The 20,922-nt window shown below is 35.3% G+C and overlaps 1 protein-coding gene across 2 annotated transcripts in view; it reads left to right on the forward strand.

Moving 5' to 3' along the window:
* Positions 1–20,922, forward strand: part of LOC148083209 (ras/Rap GTPase-activating protein SynGAP-like) — a 65,276-nt gene that overhangs the window by 38,662 nt on the left and 5,692 nt on the right. For both annotated transcript variants that reach the window (XM_087786339.1, XM_087786340.1), the window contains exons 13-19: positions 516–706; positions 2,325–2,529; positions 4,106–4,681; positions 7,859–8,344; positions 11,196–11,357; positions 12,907–13,118; positions 20,285–20,357. In XM_087786339.1, coding sequence (XP_087642465.1) covers positions 516–706; positions 2,325–2,529; positions 4,106–4,681; positions 7,859–8,344; positions 11,196–11,357; positions 12,907–13,118; positions 20,285–20,357 — 1,905 coding nt within the window. The remainder of the gene's footprint in view (positions 1–515; positions 707–2,324; positions 2,530–4,105; positions 4,682–7,858; positions 8,345–11,195; positions 11,358–12,906; positions 13,119–20,284; positions 20,358–20,922) is intronic.

Raw genomic sequence — 20,922 nt, forward strand, 5'->3', positions numbered from 1 at the left:
TATATACATATACATATATATATATATATACATATATGTATATATATATATATACTGTATATATACTGTATATATACAGTATATATATATAAATTGAACAAGTCAAAAACTTTGTGTAACAAAAGAAAGTTCTTTTAAACTTGAACATAATATATATATGTGTATATATATATATATATATATATATATATATATACATATATATATATAATGAACAAGTCAAAAACTTTGTATTAGAAAAGAAAGTTCATTTAAACTTTGCTCAGACACACAAATATTTCTCTTGTTACTTCAGACTCTGAGGAACAATAACCTTCAATATCTTCTCAAGTGTTTGACAGACGAGTGAAGAGATTAGTTTACAAGAGTTTTATTAACTTTTCATTAAAACGTGATTGAGTTCTGGAATCGTTTGCTTCTGTCTGTTCTCGCTCTAAGCTGCTGCAGGAAGTCAAACCCTCGTGTGTGTGTTCTAAGATAAGATAAGTTAAGAATGGACTCTCGTGTCCCGGCAGGACGCCATCCTGAAGCTAGGACCTCTGCCGCGGCTGCTCAACGACATCAGCGTCGCCCTGAGGAACCCTCAGCTCCACATGCCCACCAACCACACGCCGGACCGACCCAAGGACCGGCTCTTCTCGCGGCCCTCCTTCAACCGGATCATGTCCTCGGACTTCCAGAGCCTCATGATGCGCGACCTCAACAGGTGGTTTGACACATCAGTTATATTATTTTCATAAATAGAAGACTTTTTTAATACATTTAAATGAAAGATAACAAAAAGAATATGTTTTATTAAATGTTAACAATAACCAATTAAATTGTAGTTTATTTTTTTTCCTTTTGTTCCAGTTTTGGACCTTTTTTTTTAAAACATAATGATTCCTTAATAATAATAACAAATTTAATTGATGGTAAAAATATGAATTTCTGGGTCAAATAAGATACATTTTTACTCATTCCTTCAACTTAACAAAGATTTTGTTCAACTTTTGATGTTAAGTTTCATTTTTAAATATAATTATTCACTTGATTTTCAATATTTATTAATAAACTCGCAACACATGAACACAAACATACACAAAAACACGCCTACTAACACACACAAACAAACGCACACAGACACAGGCATGCATGCACACACAAAATAACACAAATACAGACACACACATTGACACTTGCACAAAAGCAGTCACATAGGGGGACACACAATACACACGCAAACACACATATTGCACACACACGTACCCACATGCAATCATAAACACACACGAACAGACAGACACACTAACACAAACACACTACTCATATGACACACATAAACACAATCACACACACACAAACAAAGAAAAATAAATGGACACACACACACATACAGAGGGACATACACATCTGCAAACAAAGACACTCATATTCAAACAAACACACACATACACACATTGACACACACAAATCACACACATTGACACATGCATTGACAACTTATGCAGACTAACACACAAATACACACACATACGAACAGACTGATACTCTAATACAACCACACAACTCGTAAAAACACATGAGAGCACAATTACACACATATACACAAACAGAGAAGCACACAGGAGGAAATACGCACTTGCAAACAAATACACACAACCACAAACGTACATTGACACACACAAAACACACACCCACAACTGGACAAACACAAAGGCACGCACACAAAAAGACACATAAACACTAGCAAACAAACACAAATCATGTAAAACACATCACACACAATCACCTATACACAAACAGAGACGCACACAGGAGGACATACACACTCCCAATACAAATACACAAAAACACAAAGATACATTGACACACACACAAACGGACAAACACAAAGGCACACACACACAAAAAGACACATACAGTTGATTTTAACTTCTATAATCTCAATAACCTCAACTTTCATCTTGTCAGGATCAAGATTGTTTCTTAAAAAACACAACATGTCACTTGTATAAAACCCTCTTCTTCTTCTCCTTCTTCTCCTTCTTCTTCTCCTTCCTCTTCTTCTTCTTCTTCCTCCAGACCTCTAACTATATAATCCATCAGTAGCAAACGTAGCATCTGTTCCAGCAACGAGGACGAGTCGTATTGTCAAGAGACTTCCTCTCAGAGAAACCTCTATGTAATTAACAAACCAGAGCCGCCATTTTGATTCGTGCTCTTCTCTCCGTGTCTTCTGGGAGGAAACTCAGATGTTTTTAGACCTTAATGAAGGTTCCTCAGCGAAGCTGAAGACCCTGGAGCGTCTGCTCGTTTGACTGACAGGTTCTTCTCGTCCTCAGCTCCATCGACATCTCGCGCCTCCCCTCGCCTCCCACCGGACCCTCGGCCGTGGAGTCTCTCTCCTCCAACCTCAACATGCGGCGTCAGGCCGAGCGCGACCTGAGGTCGTCCAGGGAGGTCTTCTACGTGACCCGCCCCCCGCTCGCCCGCTCCAGCCCGGCCTACTGCACCAGCAGCTCCGACATCACCGAACCCGACCCCAAGGTACCAGGCTCTCATGTCGTCTCTGGGTCAGGGTGACCCGAAGGCAAGAAAACAAATGTGTTTGTGGTATCCCTTGTGTTGTCTCAGGATCAAGGTGGAAAACCTCTACCACTGCATTTAAATTGATAAAAGCCTTGACTCACAGACAACACAAGGGATACCACAAAAACATTTGTTTTCAGGCCTTTGGGTCACCTTGACCTACAGACAACACAAGGGATACCATAACCACATTTGTTTTCAGGCCTTTTGGTTACCTTGACTCAGAAACAACACAAGGGATTCCACAAACACATTTGTTTTTGGGCCTTCGGCCACCTTGACCCTCAGATAACAGAAGGGATACCACAAACACATTTGTCTTTGGGCCTTTGGTTCACCTTGAATCTGAGACAACACAAGGGATACCACAAACACATTTGTTTTGGGGCCTGTGGGTCACCTTGACCCTGAGATAACACAAGGGTTAAATGAAAACAAATGGAATATTTTCAAAACAGATAAAAAATACATTTAAAATATAAAAGTGTTGTTATAATAGTACTACTTACCAGACCAAACCAATTGAGCACCGAGTCACTCGATCTAACGTTTGAATCACCATCAGCCATGATTGATTGACTTCACGTCACATTATTGTCTGAATGTCAAATGATTGATTGACGCGTCGGTTTTTCATATGATCGTCTGCACGTCACATGATTTGTTCAAGTAGCTCGTAGTACTCTATTGGTCTGGTCTGCTGACTCTTTTTCTTTATCAACATTTGCATATACAATTTAAAAGGCTAATCATTTATATAATTTATATAATCATTTAAAAAATCAAAATGTGTTTACAAATTCATCACTCTATTTATTTTATTAAATTATTTCAAATAATCCAATTCAACCTTTATATATATATATATATATATATATATATGTACATTATACTTATAATTATTAATGCTTGATCAAGGCTAAATAAAAAAAAATCGACATTATAATATACAAGACATTTGGTCTCCATTTAAATTAATATCCGAGTTTTCCCTTTTTTAGTTCCTTTTTTTCCTTTTCAAATAACTTTGTTTGTTGTTAAAATATGGTTTAAATTGTATAAAAAATGGACGTACTTGAATTTTTGAGTCTTCTTGTCCCTTTTGTACTTTTCATCTGCTTTTAAATAAATACTATACCTTTAAACACAATAATTATACCTTTAACTGGCCTTTAATACTGCTTCTTCTTTTTTTTTACCAATAATTAAAATGTTTGACACGATAAGTAAGTAAGTAATATTTATAAAGCGCTTTTCCAGACCAGGGTCACAAAGCGCTTAAACAATCAAAACAATATTCAATAAAGTATATACTTTAAAGATCAAGATAAAACTGAGAACACAAGAGTCTCAGAGAATATGTAGAAAAAAGAGTCAGTAGATCATCAAACATGGTAACAAAAATGTAATTATAGACAATGATAATTTACAATGTATTACAGTGTAGTTCATTCATTCAGTTGTTATATATTTTGTATAAATGTACTTCACTGTTCATTTCCAAACCATGTCAAAGGTCAAACGATCGTTGCAGGTCCACAGCGTGAACAAGAGCGTGTCCATGATGGACCTTCAGGATTCTCGCATGAACAGCATCTCCAACCTCAACTCTGTGGGCGACATGCTCACCTCCTCGCAGGCCTCCATCGCGGGCCTGGGCCACAGCTTCGGGAACCTGGGCGCCCCGCTCCGCATGGGGGGTCACCTGCCCAGCGGGGCGTCCGGTTCCGGGCTCCGCCTGAGCCAGATGGGCCACATCGGCGGACCCACCGAGTCCATCTCGCAGCAGCAGCAGCAGGCGGCGGCGGCCATGCACTTCCCGCTCTCCTTCCAGAACCCTCTGTTCCACCTGGCGGCCCAGAACCCTCCGGCGCCGCCTCAGGCTCCGCCCCCTCTGCTGCTGGCGCCCGAGCCCGAGAACGGCCACCACGACTACGCGCCGGCCTTCGGGAACAGCGCCTTCTCCCGCAGCGAGGACCTGTCGGCGCTGAGGTCCCAGAGCAGCCTGGTGCAGCCCAGCATCGTGCACTCGCACAGCTACAGCGACGACTTCACGCGCCAGAACCAGAACAACGACTTCGTCTGGCACCAGCTGTCGCTGCAGGTCCAGGTAGGAGCTCCGGGCGGCTTCGGTGAAGTAATGATGGAGCGTTAAAACACAAAAACACGTCAATATAACACATAAAAACACATAAAAACACTTGAATAGGCAGTTTAGTATTTAGCTAAGATTTCACTGCATTTAAATATAGGTTTCATTTTGTTTCGTTTTTTTGCATCTAGTCATTATATGAATTAAATAACAAGTGATTAATAAAACAAAATGCTATTCAATTAATGTAGAAAACACATAAAATGGCATAAAAATTATGAATAATTAATTGAAATAAAATACATTACATTTATATTACTTTATACTCATGTTCATGGTCCCATACAGATGGATAGAAAGGGTTCTTGAAACGGGAAGTTCTTTGCCGGACACGATACAGGGTCAACGATACGATATATAGTGATACTGTAGTAACAAGTATATATGTGTAGTATTGTCGAGTACTTGACTCTGGTGTTGCAGAATTTACAGACCACATGACTCTTGACGAAGTCATAACTGCTTTCATTTGTTTTCAAACCAAAATATGTCCAAACATCAGCTTTAAAAGCTGCTGGAGTCACTGTATCCTCTCGTCCTCAGTCATCATTGGGATCCCGCAATATTTCACTCCTCTTTAGCTAATTCCATATGTATCATGATACAAGGACAACAGTACGGCCTATTACGATGTATAACAATATAAATTAATACTGTAGTAACAAGGATATATTTGTAGTATTGTCGAGTACTTGACTCTGGTGTTGTAGTATTTACAGACCACATGACTCTTGACGAAGTCGTAACTGCTTTCATTTGTTTTCAAACCAAAATATGTCCAAACATCAGCTTTTAAAGCTGCTGGAGTCACTGTATCCTCTTGTCCTCAGACATCGCTGGGATCTGGCGCAAGATCTCGTCGTTCAATAATCTGGGAAGGACGTAATGACTGCTGCCATCTGGTGGCCGAATGTTTGATTGCAATGAAAAATGAACAAAGGCGGTGAATATTTGCATGTTAACTTATAACGTTAACTTATATAAATATTTAAATTAAAATATGTATATATTATTATTATTTTATTTAACACACACTTTATACAAAAGTTAATTATAAGTAACTATAGTAAAAAATATATATATATATATATATATATATATATATGTTATTTGAAAGCCAAGAATAAATAAAAAAAATAAACAATTCGGCAAAAGTATCACAATATTTCATTGTATCAACATTTTTCCAACACAACTTCGTGATTCTTGAGTAAAATGAGTCAAAACGATTCATTCGTCGTGTTCCTTTAAACGAAAGAGAAAATCTGGCCCGTGGTCGTGTTTCTGTCCCAGCGATGAAGTTGACGACACGTCGTCCATGAAATTACAGTGTTTAATGATCCTGTCAGCGCGTCTTGTTGCTCTGTTCGCCGCTGGTGCCGCAAACACTGCTGTCGCCAACACTGTTGCCGCCGCTGCCGATGCTGCAGCTGTTGTTGCCGCTGCTGCTGCTGCTGCTGCTGCTGCTGCTGCTGCGTGGGCTTTAATGGACCATCAAGACCTGATCCACAGTCGGGTCAGAACAGGCTGTTTTGAATTAAGGCTTATTCTGTCTCCTCCATGTTTACGGGTCGCTCACGGATGGTACGCCGGGACGAGTGGGTTGTTGATAATTGTTGTGATTCAGATGCAAGTAATTATAGCGCCACCTCTGGGAGTATTACCTAACGGCGCCTGAATATTCATGGACACACGATTTCTACTCAAACCTGGCGTCGATCAGTGGCTTCAGAATATTTTAAAAGTTTAACATTTTAAAAGTTGAAACTTTGAATATTTTTTAAATTGAAGTATTCAACTCAGTAATTTGTATATTGAAAATATGAATTTGTTTTTATTAAATAACCGAATTACAAAATGTTTACACATACTTACTTACTTACTTACAGTTTGATATTTTAATCTAATAATATTAGTAATTTAATATATATATATATATATATATATATGTTATTAGATTGTAATTACATATAGTTTTCCCACTTAAGCCTTTTAAATGCAATAAATGTTTTATGATTCACATATTGATACATTGAAATATCACGATATTCTTTTATATAATACTGTATCGATTTTTAACAGCACTGTATGGATTAAAAAATATGTTTTTATATCTATTAAAAAAATAAATAATTTAATTAACATGTAAATATTTACGGCGTTTCTTCATGACTGAGGACGAGAGGATACAGTAACTCCAGCAGCTTTTAAAGCTGATGTTTGGAAATATTTTGGTTTAAAAACAAATGAAAGCAGTTACGACTTCGTCAAGAGTCATGTGGTCTGTAAATACTACAACACCAGAGTCAAGTACTCTACTATACTACACATATATCCTTGTTACTACACTATCACTATATATCGTATCATTGACACTGTATCGTGATACTTATCGTATCAACAGATTCTTGACGATACACACTCCTAGAAACATGTTAGACTTGTTACATTCGCAAAGATCCCACGAGATCCTGGTGATGACTGAGGACGAGAGGATACAGTGACTCCAGCAGCTTTTAAAGCTGATGTTTGGACATATTTTGGTTTGAAAACAAATGAAAGCAGTTACGACTTCATCAAGAGTCATGTGGTCTGTAAATACTACAACACCAGAGTCAAGTACTCGACAATACTACAAATATATCTTTGTTACTACAGTATCACTATATATCGTATCATTGACACTATCGTGATACTTATCGTATCAACAGATTCTTGACGATACACACTCCCAGAAACATGTTAAACTTGTTACATTCGCAAAGATCCCACGAGATCCTAGTGATGACTGAGGACGAGAGGATACAGTGACTCCAGCAGCTTTTAAAGCTGATGTTTGGACATATTTTGGTTTGAAAACAAATAAAAGCAGTTACAACTTCGTCAAGAGTCATGTCGTCTGTAAATACTACAACACCAGAGACAAGTACTCAACAATACTACACATATATACTTGTTACTACAGTATCACTATATATTGTATCATTGACACTGTATCGTGATACATATCAACAGATTCTTGACGATACACACGTCTACATAAGACCATCATAGAAAGTTTGACCATATTTTTCTTGTTGATCGTCACGTCATGACGTCTGGCTTCAACGTATGTTTTTCCTCCACTGGTCCCAGGAGTCTCTCCAGCAGCACCACATGATGGGGGTCAACTCTCAGACCCCCACGGGCACAGGGACGCCGGCCTCTCTGGCCACGCCCCCCACCACCGTCCACCCTGTCCGCCAGTCCTCCATGGCCCAGCTGCAGCACCTCAAGTCGCAGCGATCCATCAACACCCCGGCCACGGCCACGCCTCCCAAAGCCCGTCCACAGAGCAGGAACATTCTGCTGGACCAGAACGACACCAGCTTCAGCGGCAGTGGACCCCGACACCGTCACGCTCAGCAGCAGCAGCAGACCCAGCAGCAGCAGGACCCCCAGAGCATCACTGACAGTCCTGCCCCAGGACTCCCGTACCAAAACAGCTCCGCCAAAGAGAACCAGGGTCCGCCGGTGGCCGCGGAGGAGGCCGCGGACACGCCCACGAAGAGCAGCAAGAAGGCTCAGGCACAACTGCAGCCTCCACAGCCTCACCTGCTCAAACCTGCCGGCGGTAAACAGGTGAGTTCAGGTTGATCTGATGAATAGAGTTTGTCCAAGTTGACACTGGGATCATTAAGATGATGAAGTTCATGATTCAATCCTTTTTTTTGTCTACATCTTACAGGAACTTTCAACTTTTCAACTAGAACCAAATCATTTTTTCACTCTAATCAAATAATTTTCAACTCTAATCAAATAATTTTCAACTATAATCAAATAATTTTCAACTATAATCAAATAATTTTCAACTATAATCAAACAATTTTCAACTATAATCAAACTATTTTTTAACTATAATCAAACTATTTTCATCTATAATCAAACAATTTTCAACTATAATCAAACAATTTTTTAACTATAATCAAACAATTTTCAACTATAATCAAACAATTTTTTAACTATGATCAAACAATTTTCAACTATAATCAAACAATTTTCAACTATAATCAAACAATTTTCAACTATAATCAAACAATTTTTTAACTATAATCAAACAATTTTCAACTATATTCAAACAATTTTCAACTTTAATCAAACAATTTTTCAACTAAAATCAAACAATTTTCGACTATAATCAAACAATTTTCAACTGTAATCAAACAATTTTTCAACTAAAATCAAACAATTTTCAACTATAATCAAACAATTTTCAACTATAATCAAACAATTTTCAACTATAATGAAACAATTTTCAACTATAATCAAACAATTTTCAACTGTAATCAAACAATTTTCAACTATAATGAAACAATTTTCAACTATAATCAAACAATTTTCAACTGTAATCAAACTATTTTCAACTATAATCAAACTATTTTTCAACTAAAATCAAACAATTTTCAACTATAATCAAACAATTTTCAACTATAATCAAACAATTTTCAACTATAATCAAACAATTTTTAACTATAATCAAACAATTTTCATCTATAATCAAACAATTTTCATCTATAATCAAACAATTTCAACTATAATCAAACAATTTTCAACTATAATAAAACAATTTTCAACTAAAATCAAACAATTTTCAACTGTAATCAAACAATTTTCAACTATAATCAAACAATTTTCAACTATAATCCAACAATTTTCAACTATAATCAAACAATTTTCAACTATAATCAAACAATTTTTTAACTATGATCAAACAATTTTCAACTATAATCAAACAATTTTTTAACTATGATCAAACAATTTTCAACTATAATCAAACAATTTTCAACTATAATCAAACAATTTTCAACTATAATCAAACAATTTTTTAACTATAATCAAACAATTTTCAACTATATTCAAACAATTTTTTAACTATGATCAAACAATTTTCAACTATAATCAAACAATTTTCAACTATAATCAAACAATTTTCAACTATAATCAAACAATTTTTTAACTATAATCAAACAATTTTCAACTATAATCAAACAATTTTTTAACTATGATCAAACAATTTTCAACTATAATCAAACAATTTTCAACTATAATCAAACAATTTTCAACTATAATCAAACAATTTTTTAACTATAATCAAACAATTTTCAACTATATTCAAACAATTTTCAACTTTAATCAAACAATTTTTCAACTAAAATCAAACAATTTTCGACTATAATCAAACAATTTTCATCTATAATCAAACAATTTCAACTATAATCAAACAATTTTCAACTATAATAAAACAATTTTCAACTAAAATCAAACAATTTTCAACTGTAATCAAACAATTTTCAACTATAATCAAACAATTTTCAACTATAATCCAACAATTTTCAACTATAATCAAACAATTTTCAACTATAATCAAACAATTTTTTAACTATGATCAAACAATTTTCAACTATAATCAAACAATTTTTTAACTATGATCAAACAATTTTCAACTATAATCAAACAATTTTCAACTATAATCAAACAATTTTTTAACTATAATCAAACAATTTTCAACTATAATCAAACAATTTTTTAACTATGATCAAACAATTTTCAACTATAATCAAACAATTTTCAACTATAATCAAACAATTTTCAACTATAATCAAACAATTTTTTAACTATAATCAAACAATTTTCAACTATATTCAAACAATTTTCAACTTTAATCAAACAATTTTTCAACTAAAATCAAACAATTTTCGACTATAATCAAACAATTTTCAACTGTAATCAAACAATTTTTCAACTAAAATCAAACAATTTTCAACTATAATCAAACAATTTTCAACTGTAATCAAACAATTTTCAACTATAATGAAACAATTTTCAACTATAATCAAACAATTTTCAACTGTAATCAAACAATTTTCAACTATAATCAAACTATTTTTCAACTAAAATCAAACAATTTTCAACTATAATCAAACAATTTTCAACTATAATCAAACAATTTTCAACTATAATCAAACAATTTTTAACTATAATCAAACAATTTTCATCTATAATCAAACAATTTTCATCTATAATCAAACAATTTCAACTATAATCAAACAATTTTCAACTATAATAAAACAATTTTCAACTAAAATCAAACAATTTTCAACTGTAATCAAACAATTTTCAACTATAATCAAACAATTTTCAACTATAATCCAACAATTTTCAACTATAATCAAACAATTTTCATCTATAATCAAACAATTTTCAACTATAATCAAACAATATTTAAATGTAATCAAAACATTTTCAGTTAAACTATTTATATTAATAGATTAAAAGGAACATTAGATTCCAACAGGTCAAGTGTTGATATTATTATTCACATCAATATTGTTAGAGTAACATCTTTAAAGTTCCCGTCAGCGTAAAAGCTCCATCATGTCTCTGACTCATGTTTTTAAATCGAGGATCTGTGAGTGAAACCTTGTCGTTGCAGGGATCTCAGTCGGCCTTGAACACGTCGGCTCTGAACGAGCGGACGGTGGCCTGGGTGTCCAACATGCCTCACCTGTCGGCCGACATCGAGAGCCTGAGGCCGGACCGCGAGGGTCAGCTGAAGGAGTACTCCAAGAGCATGGACGAGTCCCGGCTGGAGCGGGTTTGTTCAAATCCATCTTGTCATCGTCTCAGAGATGCTGCTTCTCAACAACCTGCTGCAGGTTTTCATGTGTTTGCCAAGACAATCAAAGCTGCTGAGGAACCATGTTGTTAAAATCACTTCAGGTTCTCCAGCTCCTCAGAGAGAATCATGTCGTTTGTTCCTTCAAGACGCTCTGATGACGTCATGCTTCTCTGCTCTTTAACAATAGATTTGCTTCCAAAACTGATGAAACTGAGTCTATGAATCTTTCACTGTTCCTGCCCCTTCATCCCTGTTTTTTCTTTTGTACTCGTGGTTACTACAGTAGTATTTCAACCAGAGGCTCTAGGTTCCGTAATATTTTTCCAAGAGGCTCCGTAGTATTTTTTATTGCAGCCTGTAGTAGAACTCCACAAGGTTTTGTAATATTACTCGGCCCCGCTTAGTAATTTTACTCTGCTCCGTAGTATTTCTCTGGAGGCTCCATAGTATTACTCCTATAGGCTCTGTAGTATTTCTCAGCGAGGCCCTGTGGTATTACTCTGCAAGGGTCTCTAGTATTACTCCACAAAGTTATTTAGTATTACTCCTCAAGGCTCCGTATTATTTCTCAGTGAGTCTCTGCAGTATTACTCCGTGAGGCTTCGAAGTATTACTCTGCAATGCTTTTTAGTATTACTTCAAGAGTCTCCATAGTATTACTCCGCAAGGCCCTGTAGTATTACTTCAGGAGCCTTCATAGTATTACTCTGCAATGATTTTTAGTATTACTTCAAGAGTCTCCATAGTATGACTCCGCAAGGCCCTGTAGTATTACTCCAGGAGCCTTCATAGTATTACTCCAAGAGGCTCCGTAGTATTACTTTGTGCGACTTTGTATAATACTCTGCAAAGCTTTTTGAGTATTACTCTGCAAGGCTCCAAAGTAAGACTTTGTGTGACTTCATAGTATTACTCCCAAAGCCTTTGTAGTATTTCTCTGCAAGCTTCTGTAGTATTACTCCCAAGGCTCTATAGTATTACTTTGTGCGACTTTGTACATTACTCTGCAAAGCTTTGTCAGTTATACTCTGGGAGGCTTCAAAGTATTACTCCACATGGCTTCATAGTATTACTACAGGAGGGTAGTATTTAATGAAACCACACCAGACGTAAATCATCTTTCTCTCTCACATGTATTTACGGAAGTACCTCGGTTCAGTACAGTATACGTTGCAGTTTTACAAATATCTGATTAATTGAATCAGCAGATATTTAAACACATCTACGGAATTTAGTTGGAGGTACTAACTACCACATCCACCTTACGTATGGTGCGTAAAAAACAGCGAAATCCCATGATGCCTTTCTACCCTCTGCTCTACTTAGTGCATTGTATTTAAACTCTATGTCGTCAAAAGTAATAAATGGCTGTAATTGGTTGGCTGGGCGGCAAAGCATCATGAGAAATGTTCAGATCACAGTTATTGTCGAAAGTGATGTAAGTACTAATGAATATAGTGAAATAAATGTTATAAATGTGAACAAGTAATACGTTGAGGTAAAAGTACTGTCCTCTCTGCTGCAGGTCCGAGAGTACGAGGAGGAGATCCACTCCCTGAAGGAGCGTCTGAAGATGTCCCACCGTAAGCTGGAGGAGTACGAGCAGCGCCTGGTGTCGCAGGAGCAGACCACCAGCAAGATCCTGATGCAGTACCAGAACCGGCTGGAGGACAGTGAGCGGCGCCTGAAGCAGCAGCAGCAGGAGAAGGATTGTCAGATCAAAGGCATCATCAACAGGTGAGCGGCGGTCGAGCTGGAGACGACTCTGGATCCGTCGGGTCACAATCAGAACCATCGGACCACTAGAACATCGGACCACTAGAACATCGGACCACTAGAACATCGGAACACTAGAACATCAGCACACCAGAACATCAGAACACTAGAACATCAGAACACTGGAACATCAGAACACTAGACCATCAGAACACTAGACCATCAGAACACTAGAACATCAGAACACTAGAACATCAGAACACTGGACCATCAGAACACTAGAACATCAGAACACTAGAACATCAGCACACTAGACCATCAGAACACTAGACCATCAGAACACTAGAACATCAGAACACTAGACCATCAGAACACTAGACCATCAGAACACTAGACCATCAGAACACTAGAACATCAGAACACTAGACCATCAGAACACTAGACCATCAGAACACTAGACCATCAGAACACTAGACCATCAGAACATCAGAACACTAGAACATCAGAACACTAGACCATCAGAACACTAGACCATCAGAACACTAGAACATCAGAACACTGGAACATCAGAACACTAGAACATCAGAACACTAGAACATCAGCACACTAGACCATCAGAACACTAGACCATCAGAACACTAGAACATCAGAACACTAGACCATCAGAACACTAGACCATCAGAACACTAGACCATCAGAACACTAGAACATCAGAACACTAGACCATCAGAACACTAGACCATCAGAACACTAGACCATCAGAACACTAGACCATCAGAACACTAGAACATCAGAACACTAGAACATCAGAACACTAGACCATCAGAACACTAGACCATCAGAACACTAGAACATCAGAACACTAGACCATCAGAACACTAGAACATCAGAACACTAGACCATCAGAACACTAGACCATCAGAACACTAGACCATCAGAACACTAGAACATCAGAACACTAGACCATCAGAACACTAGAACATCAGAACACTAGAACATGAGAACATCAGAACACTAGACCATCAGAACACTAGACCATCAGAACACTAGAACATCAGAACACTAGACCATCAGAACACTAGAACATCAGAACACTAGAACATCAGAACACTAGACCATCAGAACACTAGAACATCAGAACACTAGACCATCGGAACACTAGAACATCGGAACACTAGAACATCGGAACACTAGACCATCGGAACACTAGAACATCGGAACACTAGAACATCGGAACACTAGACCATCAGAACACTAGACCATCAGAACACTAGAACATCAGAACACTAGAACATCAGAACACTAGAACATCAGAACACTAGAATATCAGAACACTAGACCATCAGAACACTAGACCATCAGAACACTAGACCATCAGAACACTAGACCATCAGAACACTAGACCATCAGAACACTAGAACATCAGAACACTAGAACATCAGAACACTAGAACATCAGAACACTAGACCATCAGAACACTAGACCATCAGAACACTAGAACATCAGAACACTAGACCATCAGAACACTAGAACATCAGAACACTAGAACATCAGAACACTAGAACATCAGAACACTCGTCCAGACGTGGAGAGACAAGAGAATCATGTTATTAAACTCAATATTGAGACACAGATGGAGAAAATGTATTTGTGAAGACGTAAGAACAACAAATAAATACTGACCTTTATTGCGAGTTTTACGATGATGAAAGTTAGTACTTGAGTACTTTAGTCACTTCATGACTTGTATTTCTGTAAATCTGATCACAGTTTATGTTCATGACATACAGCTTTTTCACTATTTTTATTTTTGAAAACAAACATTTATTTCAACTATAATCAAACAATTTTCAACTATAATCAAACAATTTTTATCATGATGTGAAACGGAGAAACAGGCAGGAATGGAGTCTTGGTCGGGACAAGGTAAAGAGACAGGGTAGGAAGCAGGAATACTCAACGGCAGGATACAGGAACTGGAATACGGTGATGACAAGACAAAGGATGTGACAGAGAGTGGAGGCTTAAGAACACAGGGGAGCAATCAGCAGCAGCCGGGGGCGTAAGACCAGCACAGACACAGAAGGGAGCGGATTTCACAATAAAACCAGAAACACAAGGAGGAACATGTAGACTCTTGACAATTTTCAACTATAATCAAACAATTTTCAACTATAATCAAACAATTTTCATCTGTAATCAAACAATTTTCAACTATAATCAAACAATTTTCAACTATAATCAAATAATTTTCAACTATAATCAAACAATTTTCAACTATAATCAAACAATTTTTAACTATAATCAAACAATTTTAAACTATAATCAAACATTTTTTAACGTTAATCAAACAATTTTCCTTATACAAGTGATCAATATATAATTCATATCATGGACGCAGGTCATTCATAATAACATCGCAGGTCATTCATAATAGCATCGCCAGCTTCAAACATAAAACAGTAAATGTTCTTGCAAACGTTGTGATCCATGTGTTCACAGGTTCATGGTTTCAGGCACAAACATCTCGACTGTAATAATTCCATATGTGAGGTTCAATGATTGAAGCTCCACAGAGAGAGTATATATTGGATCCTGCTGTCACTCAAGGCTCCGCCTGCAGTTCTTCCTTCATTGAAACAGATGAAGCGACTGAACCATGTCGTTGATGTTTAGTCGTGTAAGCACTGTGTTATTGTTTTCTTACATTCGATACATTTTATTATGCCTTATACATTGATACATGTCTTTATAGTAAAGGCATGTATCAACACTTTGACCTCTATTATACATGTATTAATAATGAGTTATGATGAGGTCATAGCACAGTATTGATGCAGTTGTAAAGACTCAAAAGTACTGAGAAAAATTAGATACATTGACACAAGGGATACCACAAACACATTTGTTTTCAGGCCGTCGGGTCACATTGACCCAGAGACAACACAAGGGATACCACAAATACATTTGTTTTCAGATCTTCGGGTCCCGTTGACTCTGAGACAACACAAGGGATACCACAAATACATTTGTTTTCAGGCCTTCGGGTCACCTTGACCCTGAGATAACACAATGGATACCACAAACACATTTGTTTTCAGGCCTTCGGGTCACATTGACCCAGAGACAACACAAGGGATACCACAAATACATTTGTTTTCATGCCTTCGGGTCACCTTGACCCTGAGATAACACAATGGATACCACAAACACGTTTGTTTTCAGGCCTTCGGGTCACATTGACCTAGAGACAACACAAGGGATACCACAAACACATTTGTTTTCAGGCCTTCGGGTCACATTGACCCAGAGACAACACAAGGGATACCACAAACACATTTGTTTTCAGGCCTTCGGGTCACATTGACCCAGAGACAACACAAGGGATACCACAAATACATTTGTTTTCATGCCTTCGGGTCACCTTGACCCTGAGATAACACAATGGATACCACAAACATGTTTGTTTTCAGGCCTTCGGGTCACATTGACCTAGAGACAACACAAGGGATACCACAAACACATTTGTTTTCAGGCCTTTGGGTCACATTGACCCAGAGACAACACAAGGGATACCACAAATACATTTGTTTTCAGGCCTTCGGGTCACATTGACCCAAAGACAACAGAAGGGATACCACAAATACAATGGTTTTTCAGGCCTTCGGGTCACCTTGACCCTGAGATAACACAAGGGATACCACAAACACATTTGTTTTTAGGACCTTCGGGTCACATTGATCCTGAGATAACAAGGGATAAATAAAAACAAATTTAATATTTTCAAAAACGTTAATTAAATCTTATCGTGGCTTCAGTATCTGGTGACATTTTTATATTGAATTAAAAAGGCTAAGAATTAGAATTACGTTTATTTTTATATTTGAATTACTAGCATTAGAATATGAAACGTAATGTAAAAAAAAATACTTTTCAATTATTTGAATATTTTATCTTAATTAAAAAGGAAAATTCTATTTTTGAAAAGATATTGAATTCAATTATAGCGGAAAACATTGGATCGAGTGGCTCAGGGCTCGATTGGATTACTATGGTATTATAGCACTTTTTAACCAACTACTGTATATTGAGTTTAAAAGGTAGAGTAAAAATATAATAAAACGATTTTGGTTTATTTATGTTTAGTTAAGTCTGAATTAAAATGATTCGATTTAAAAAATATATATAGATTTAACATCCAATTATTCACAGGGTTTTTGTGTTGCATTTAAACTTCCGGCCACTAGATGTCAGCAGTCACCACGTCCTACGCAGCTCAAGGAACAGTGACATCCAGCGAGATCCGGGCGATGACTGAGTACGAGAGGATACAGTCGACTCCAGCAGCTTTTAAAGCTGATGTTTGGAGATGTATCAGCTTTCAGTTCTATCACAATAGAGAGAAACATTAGGATATTTTACCAGTGTATATAACTGCAGTTGTACATGTGTATTACCTCATTATAAACATGTATCACCGCACACGTGTGAAGATAAGATATATATATTTTTTTTTTTAAAGAAACAACACTTTTTTTGGATTTTACAACAAAAAAATGAGCAAATTCTTTCTCTAATCAAATGTGAAAGTGTTTGTAGTAAAGTACTTCTCAAAATCGTAACAACAAACTAAAACTAATATTAACAATGAAGTACATAATCACGAAAAACCTGGATCAAAATTTGTTTTAAAGACAAAATGAGTCTAAACATCAGCTTTAAAAGCTGCTGGACTCTGGTGTTTACTTTGTTTTTACCTCATTGCTGCCATTTCACCGTTTTTGTTCTTACTTTGACACGGAGGAAATGGCGAATGTTGCCAACTAGTGGCCGGAGGTATAATTGCAGCACACAAATAAATGAAATTTGTGAATATTTGAGTGTTAATTGTAAAATAAAACATCAAATGATTGTATTTTATACACACACTGTTGAACTATAAACCATAAAATAACTTTGAATTAAAATAAAATGTTACTTTAAAGGTTTATATATATATATATAAATTATTACAGCCCTAGTTATTAACTCATCTCTCGTCACTTCTTGAAAGCTTAATTTTCTGTTTCGCGTTTTAAAAAATTGGCTTTAATTACATGTATAATGGTATAAAGTTTGTGCAGGTAAGTTTTCTTAGGTTATTTAAGTGAATTGCAATTATTATTAAATACAATTTTAATTATAATTTTTACTCCCAACTAACTTCAAAAACTTACCATTACAAATTCAATTAAACGCAACTTTTCCAAACTCTAAATTGTTGCAGTATTGAAAATGAAATATATATTTAGACGGAGACATTAAATGCATCTATTCATTAAATCTATACGTTAAATGCATGTGTGTGGAATCTTTTATCAGTCGGATCTTGGTACAAAACAAACATTGCAAAAGTGACATTAAACACCAGATGCACATTCAAAGTATAAACAAACAAGAAGTGAGAGAAGTCAATGTTCCAGAGACAAATCAAACTAGAAATTACATTTAAAAATATCTGGAACGATTTTAATATCCAGGTTGACTTTGTTTCAAACTATTAAAATTGATGATGTGGTTTATATTTCATCTGCAACAGTCGACAAATATTCTCGTTTCACTTCGTTATATTGAGGATGAAAGTTTCTCCAGCATTCATCGATGAGGTTCATATCTATGCAAGTATTTCAACATTTCTGTTGAAACTTTGCAGTTTTTTACTGAAACTTTGCATTTTTTACTGAAACTTTACATTTTTTTAATGAAACTTTGCATTTTTTTTACTGAAACTTTGGATTTTTTATTGAAATGTTTCTTTTTAGACATTTCCTATTTTTTTAAATCATTTAATTCAATATATATTCATTAAAATCGTTGAAATGCTTTTTGTTGTATAGTTTAATTTAATAATTTATAAACTAAAAAAAAATAATTTTATTTTACTCTTGTGTGGTCTCTGGGTCAAGGTGACCCATAGGCCTGAAAACAAATGTGTTTGTGGTATCCCTTGTGTTGCCTCTGGGTGAAGATGAACGACCTCCCTGGTAACCATAAATACATATGCAGTGGTGGAGGTCATTTACCTTGACCCAGAGACAACACAAGGGATACCACAGACACTTTTGTTTGCAGGGTTTAATAGAAACAAAAAAAATGTTTTACATATTTTATATATTATACGAATTTTATTCCAATAATTCAAAAATAAAGTTTCTAAATTCAATATTTTTTAATTCACAGCCTTTTGAATTCAATATAAAATGTTGGTATAATAGCGCCACCTGGCCAGACTCATCCAATCGAGCACTGAGCCAATAAATCAATGAACATTTTTTATATTGAATTTAAAAGGATATGAATTAAAATGAATGAATTTAGAACATTTATTTAAAAAGGAAAATGCTGTCTTTCAAAATACATTGAATTAAATTATACAGAATAAAAATATTCAATGCCCTGGATTGAGAAACTCAGGGCTCGATTGGATTGGTCTGGTGAAATGACACTGTTTAACCCAATATTTCATATTGAATTGAAAAGGCTATGAACCAAAAAATATAGAATAAAAAAAATGTATTTTGAATATTTAGATTTAAAATGTCAAAATGTATGTGTACATTTTTTGATTATTTTATTTAAATGAAAAAAAAGAAGAATGCTATCTTTCAAAATATATTGAATTAAACTATACAGAAAAAGACATTTAATGTCCTGGATTTAGTAGCTCAGGGCTCGATTGGATTGGTCTGGAAAAATGACACTGTTTAACCAAAGATTTGATATTGAATTTAAAGGCGATGAACCAAAAAATATAGAATAAAGAACATTTATTTTTTAATAATTAACATTTTATTATCAAAATCTATGTGTAAAAAAATACATAATTAATTTGTAAAATAAGAAAATATTTTTACTCAATTTAAAAAAAATATTTCCACCTTTCAATAATCAAATCTCATCTGATTATTCAATGAAAAATTTCGATCAAATTCAACATTTAAAGTGTTAAATTCAAGCATTGATTGTTCTGATGGCACTGATATACTTTCATGTATTTCATATTTTCAATCAGGCATTTGCTCGGACTGCACATTCTAATATCAAACATTATTGGAGGCTGTGAACTGACGGGACGAATCCAGATACTTACGATCTTTGAATTCTCTCTTTGTCACGCGCTTTGTTTGTTTCTATTTCCCTGTCGTTAGACTCATGGCTGTGGAAGATGAGCTGAGAGTTGGTGCCGTTCCTGATATTAAGCCTCGAATCCTCACAGACCAGGTTTGTGCCTGAGTCTTTTTTTTATCGATCTATCTATTTGCTAAAACACCACAAAAACACATGTTCTAACATCACATCCAGAGTCAGAGCAGGGCTGCCATTCACCTATTACCCATAATTCAGTGCACATTTATGTCACGCAAACATTTCACCGTGTCCTTGCAGTGTCGTGAATTATATTATATTATATTATATTATATTATATTATATTATATTATCAGAATCAGAACATTTTATTGCCAATGTTGTAAACACAACATGTGATTTTTTTTTAAATGTCAGTACAGAAGAGTAAAATAACACACAAAATAAATAAAAGAAAAACCAAATCAAGTACCAGGGCGGCCTATTTAATTTAATTTTAATTTTAATTTTAATTTTTGTATTATTATTTTTATTTAATTGTATTTAATTTATATGTATTTCATTTAATTGTAATTTAATTTATTTTATTTTAATTTAATTTAATTTAATTTGATTTAATTTAATTTCATTTAATTTATTATTTTTCAATGTATTTAATTTATATGTATTTAATTCAATTGTATTAATTGTAATTGATAGA

The sequence above is a fragment of the Callionymus lyra genome, chromosome 3 (genome assembly GCF_982586985.1).
Source record: "Callionymus lyra chromosome 3, fCalLyr1.hap1.1, whole genome shotgun sequence".
NCBI lineage: Eukaryota > Metazoa > Chordata > Actinopteri > Syngnathiformes > Callionymidae > Callionymus > Callionymus lyra.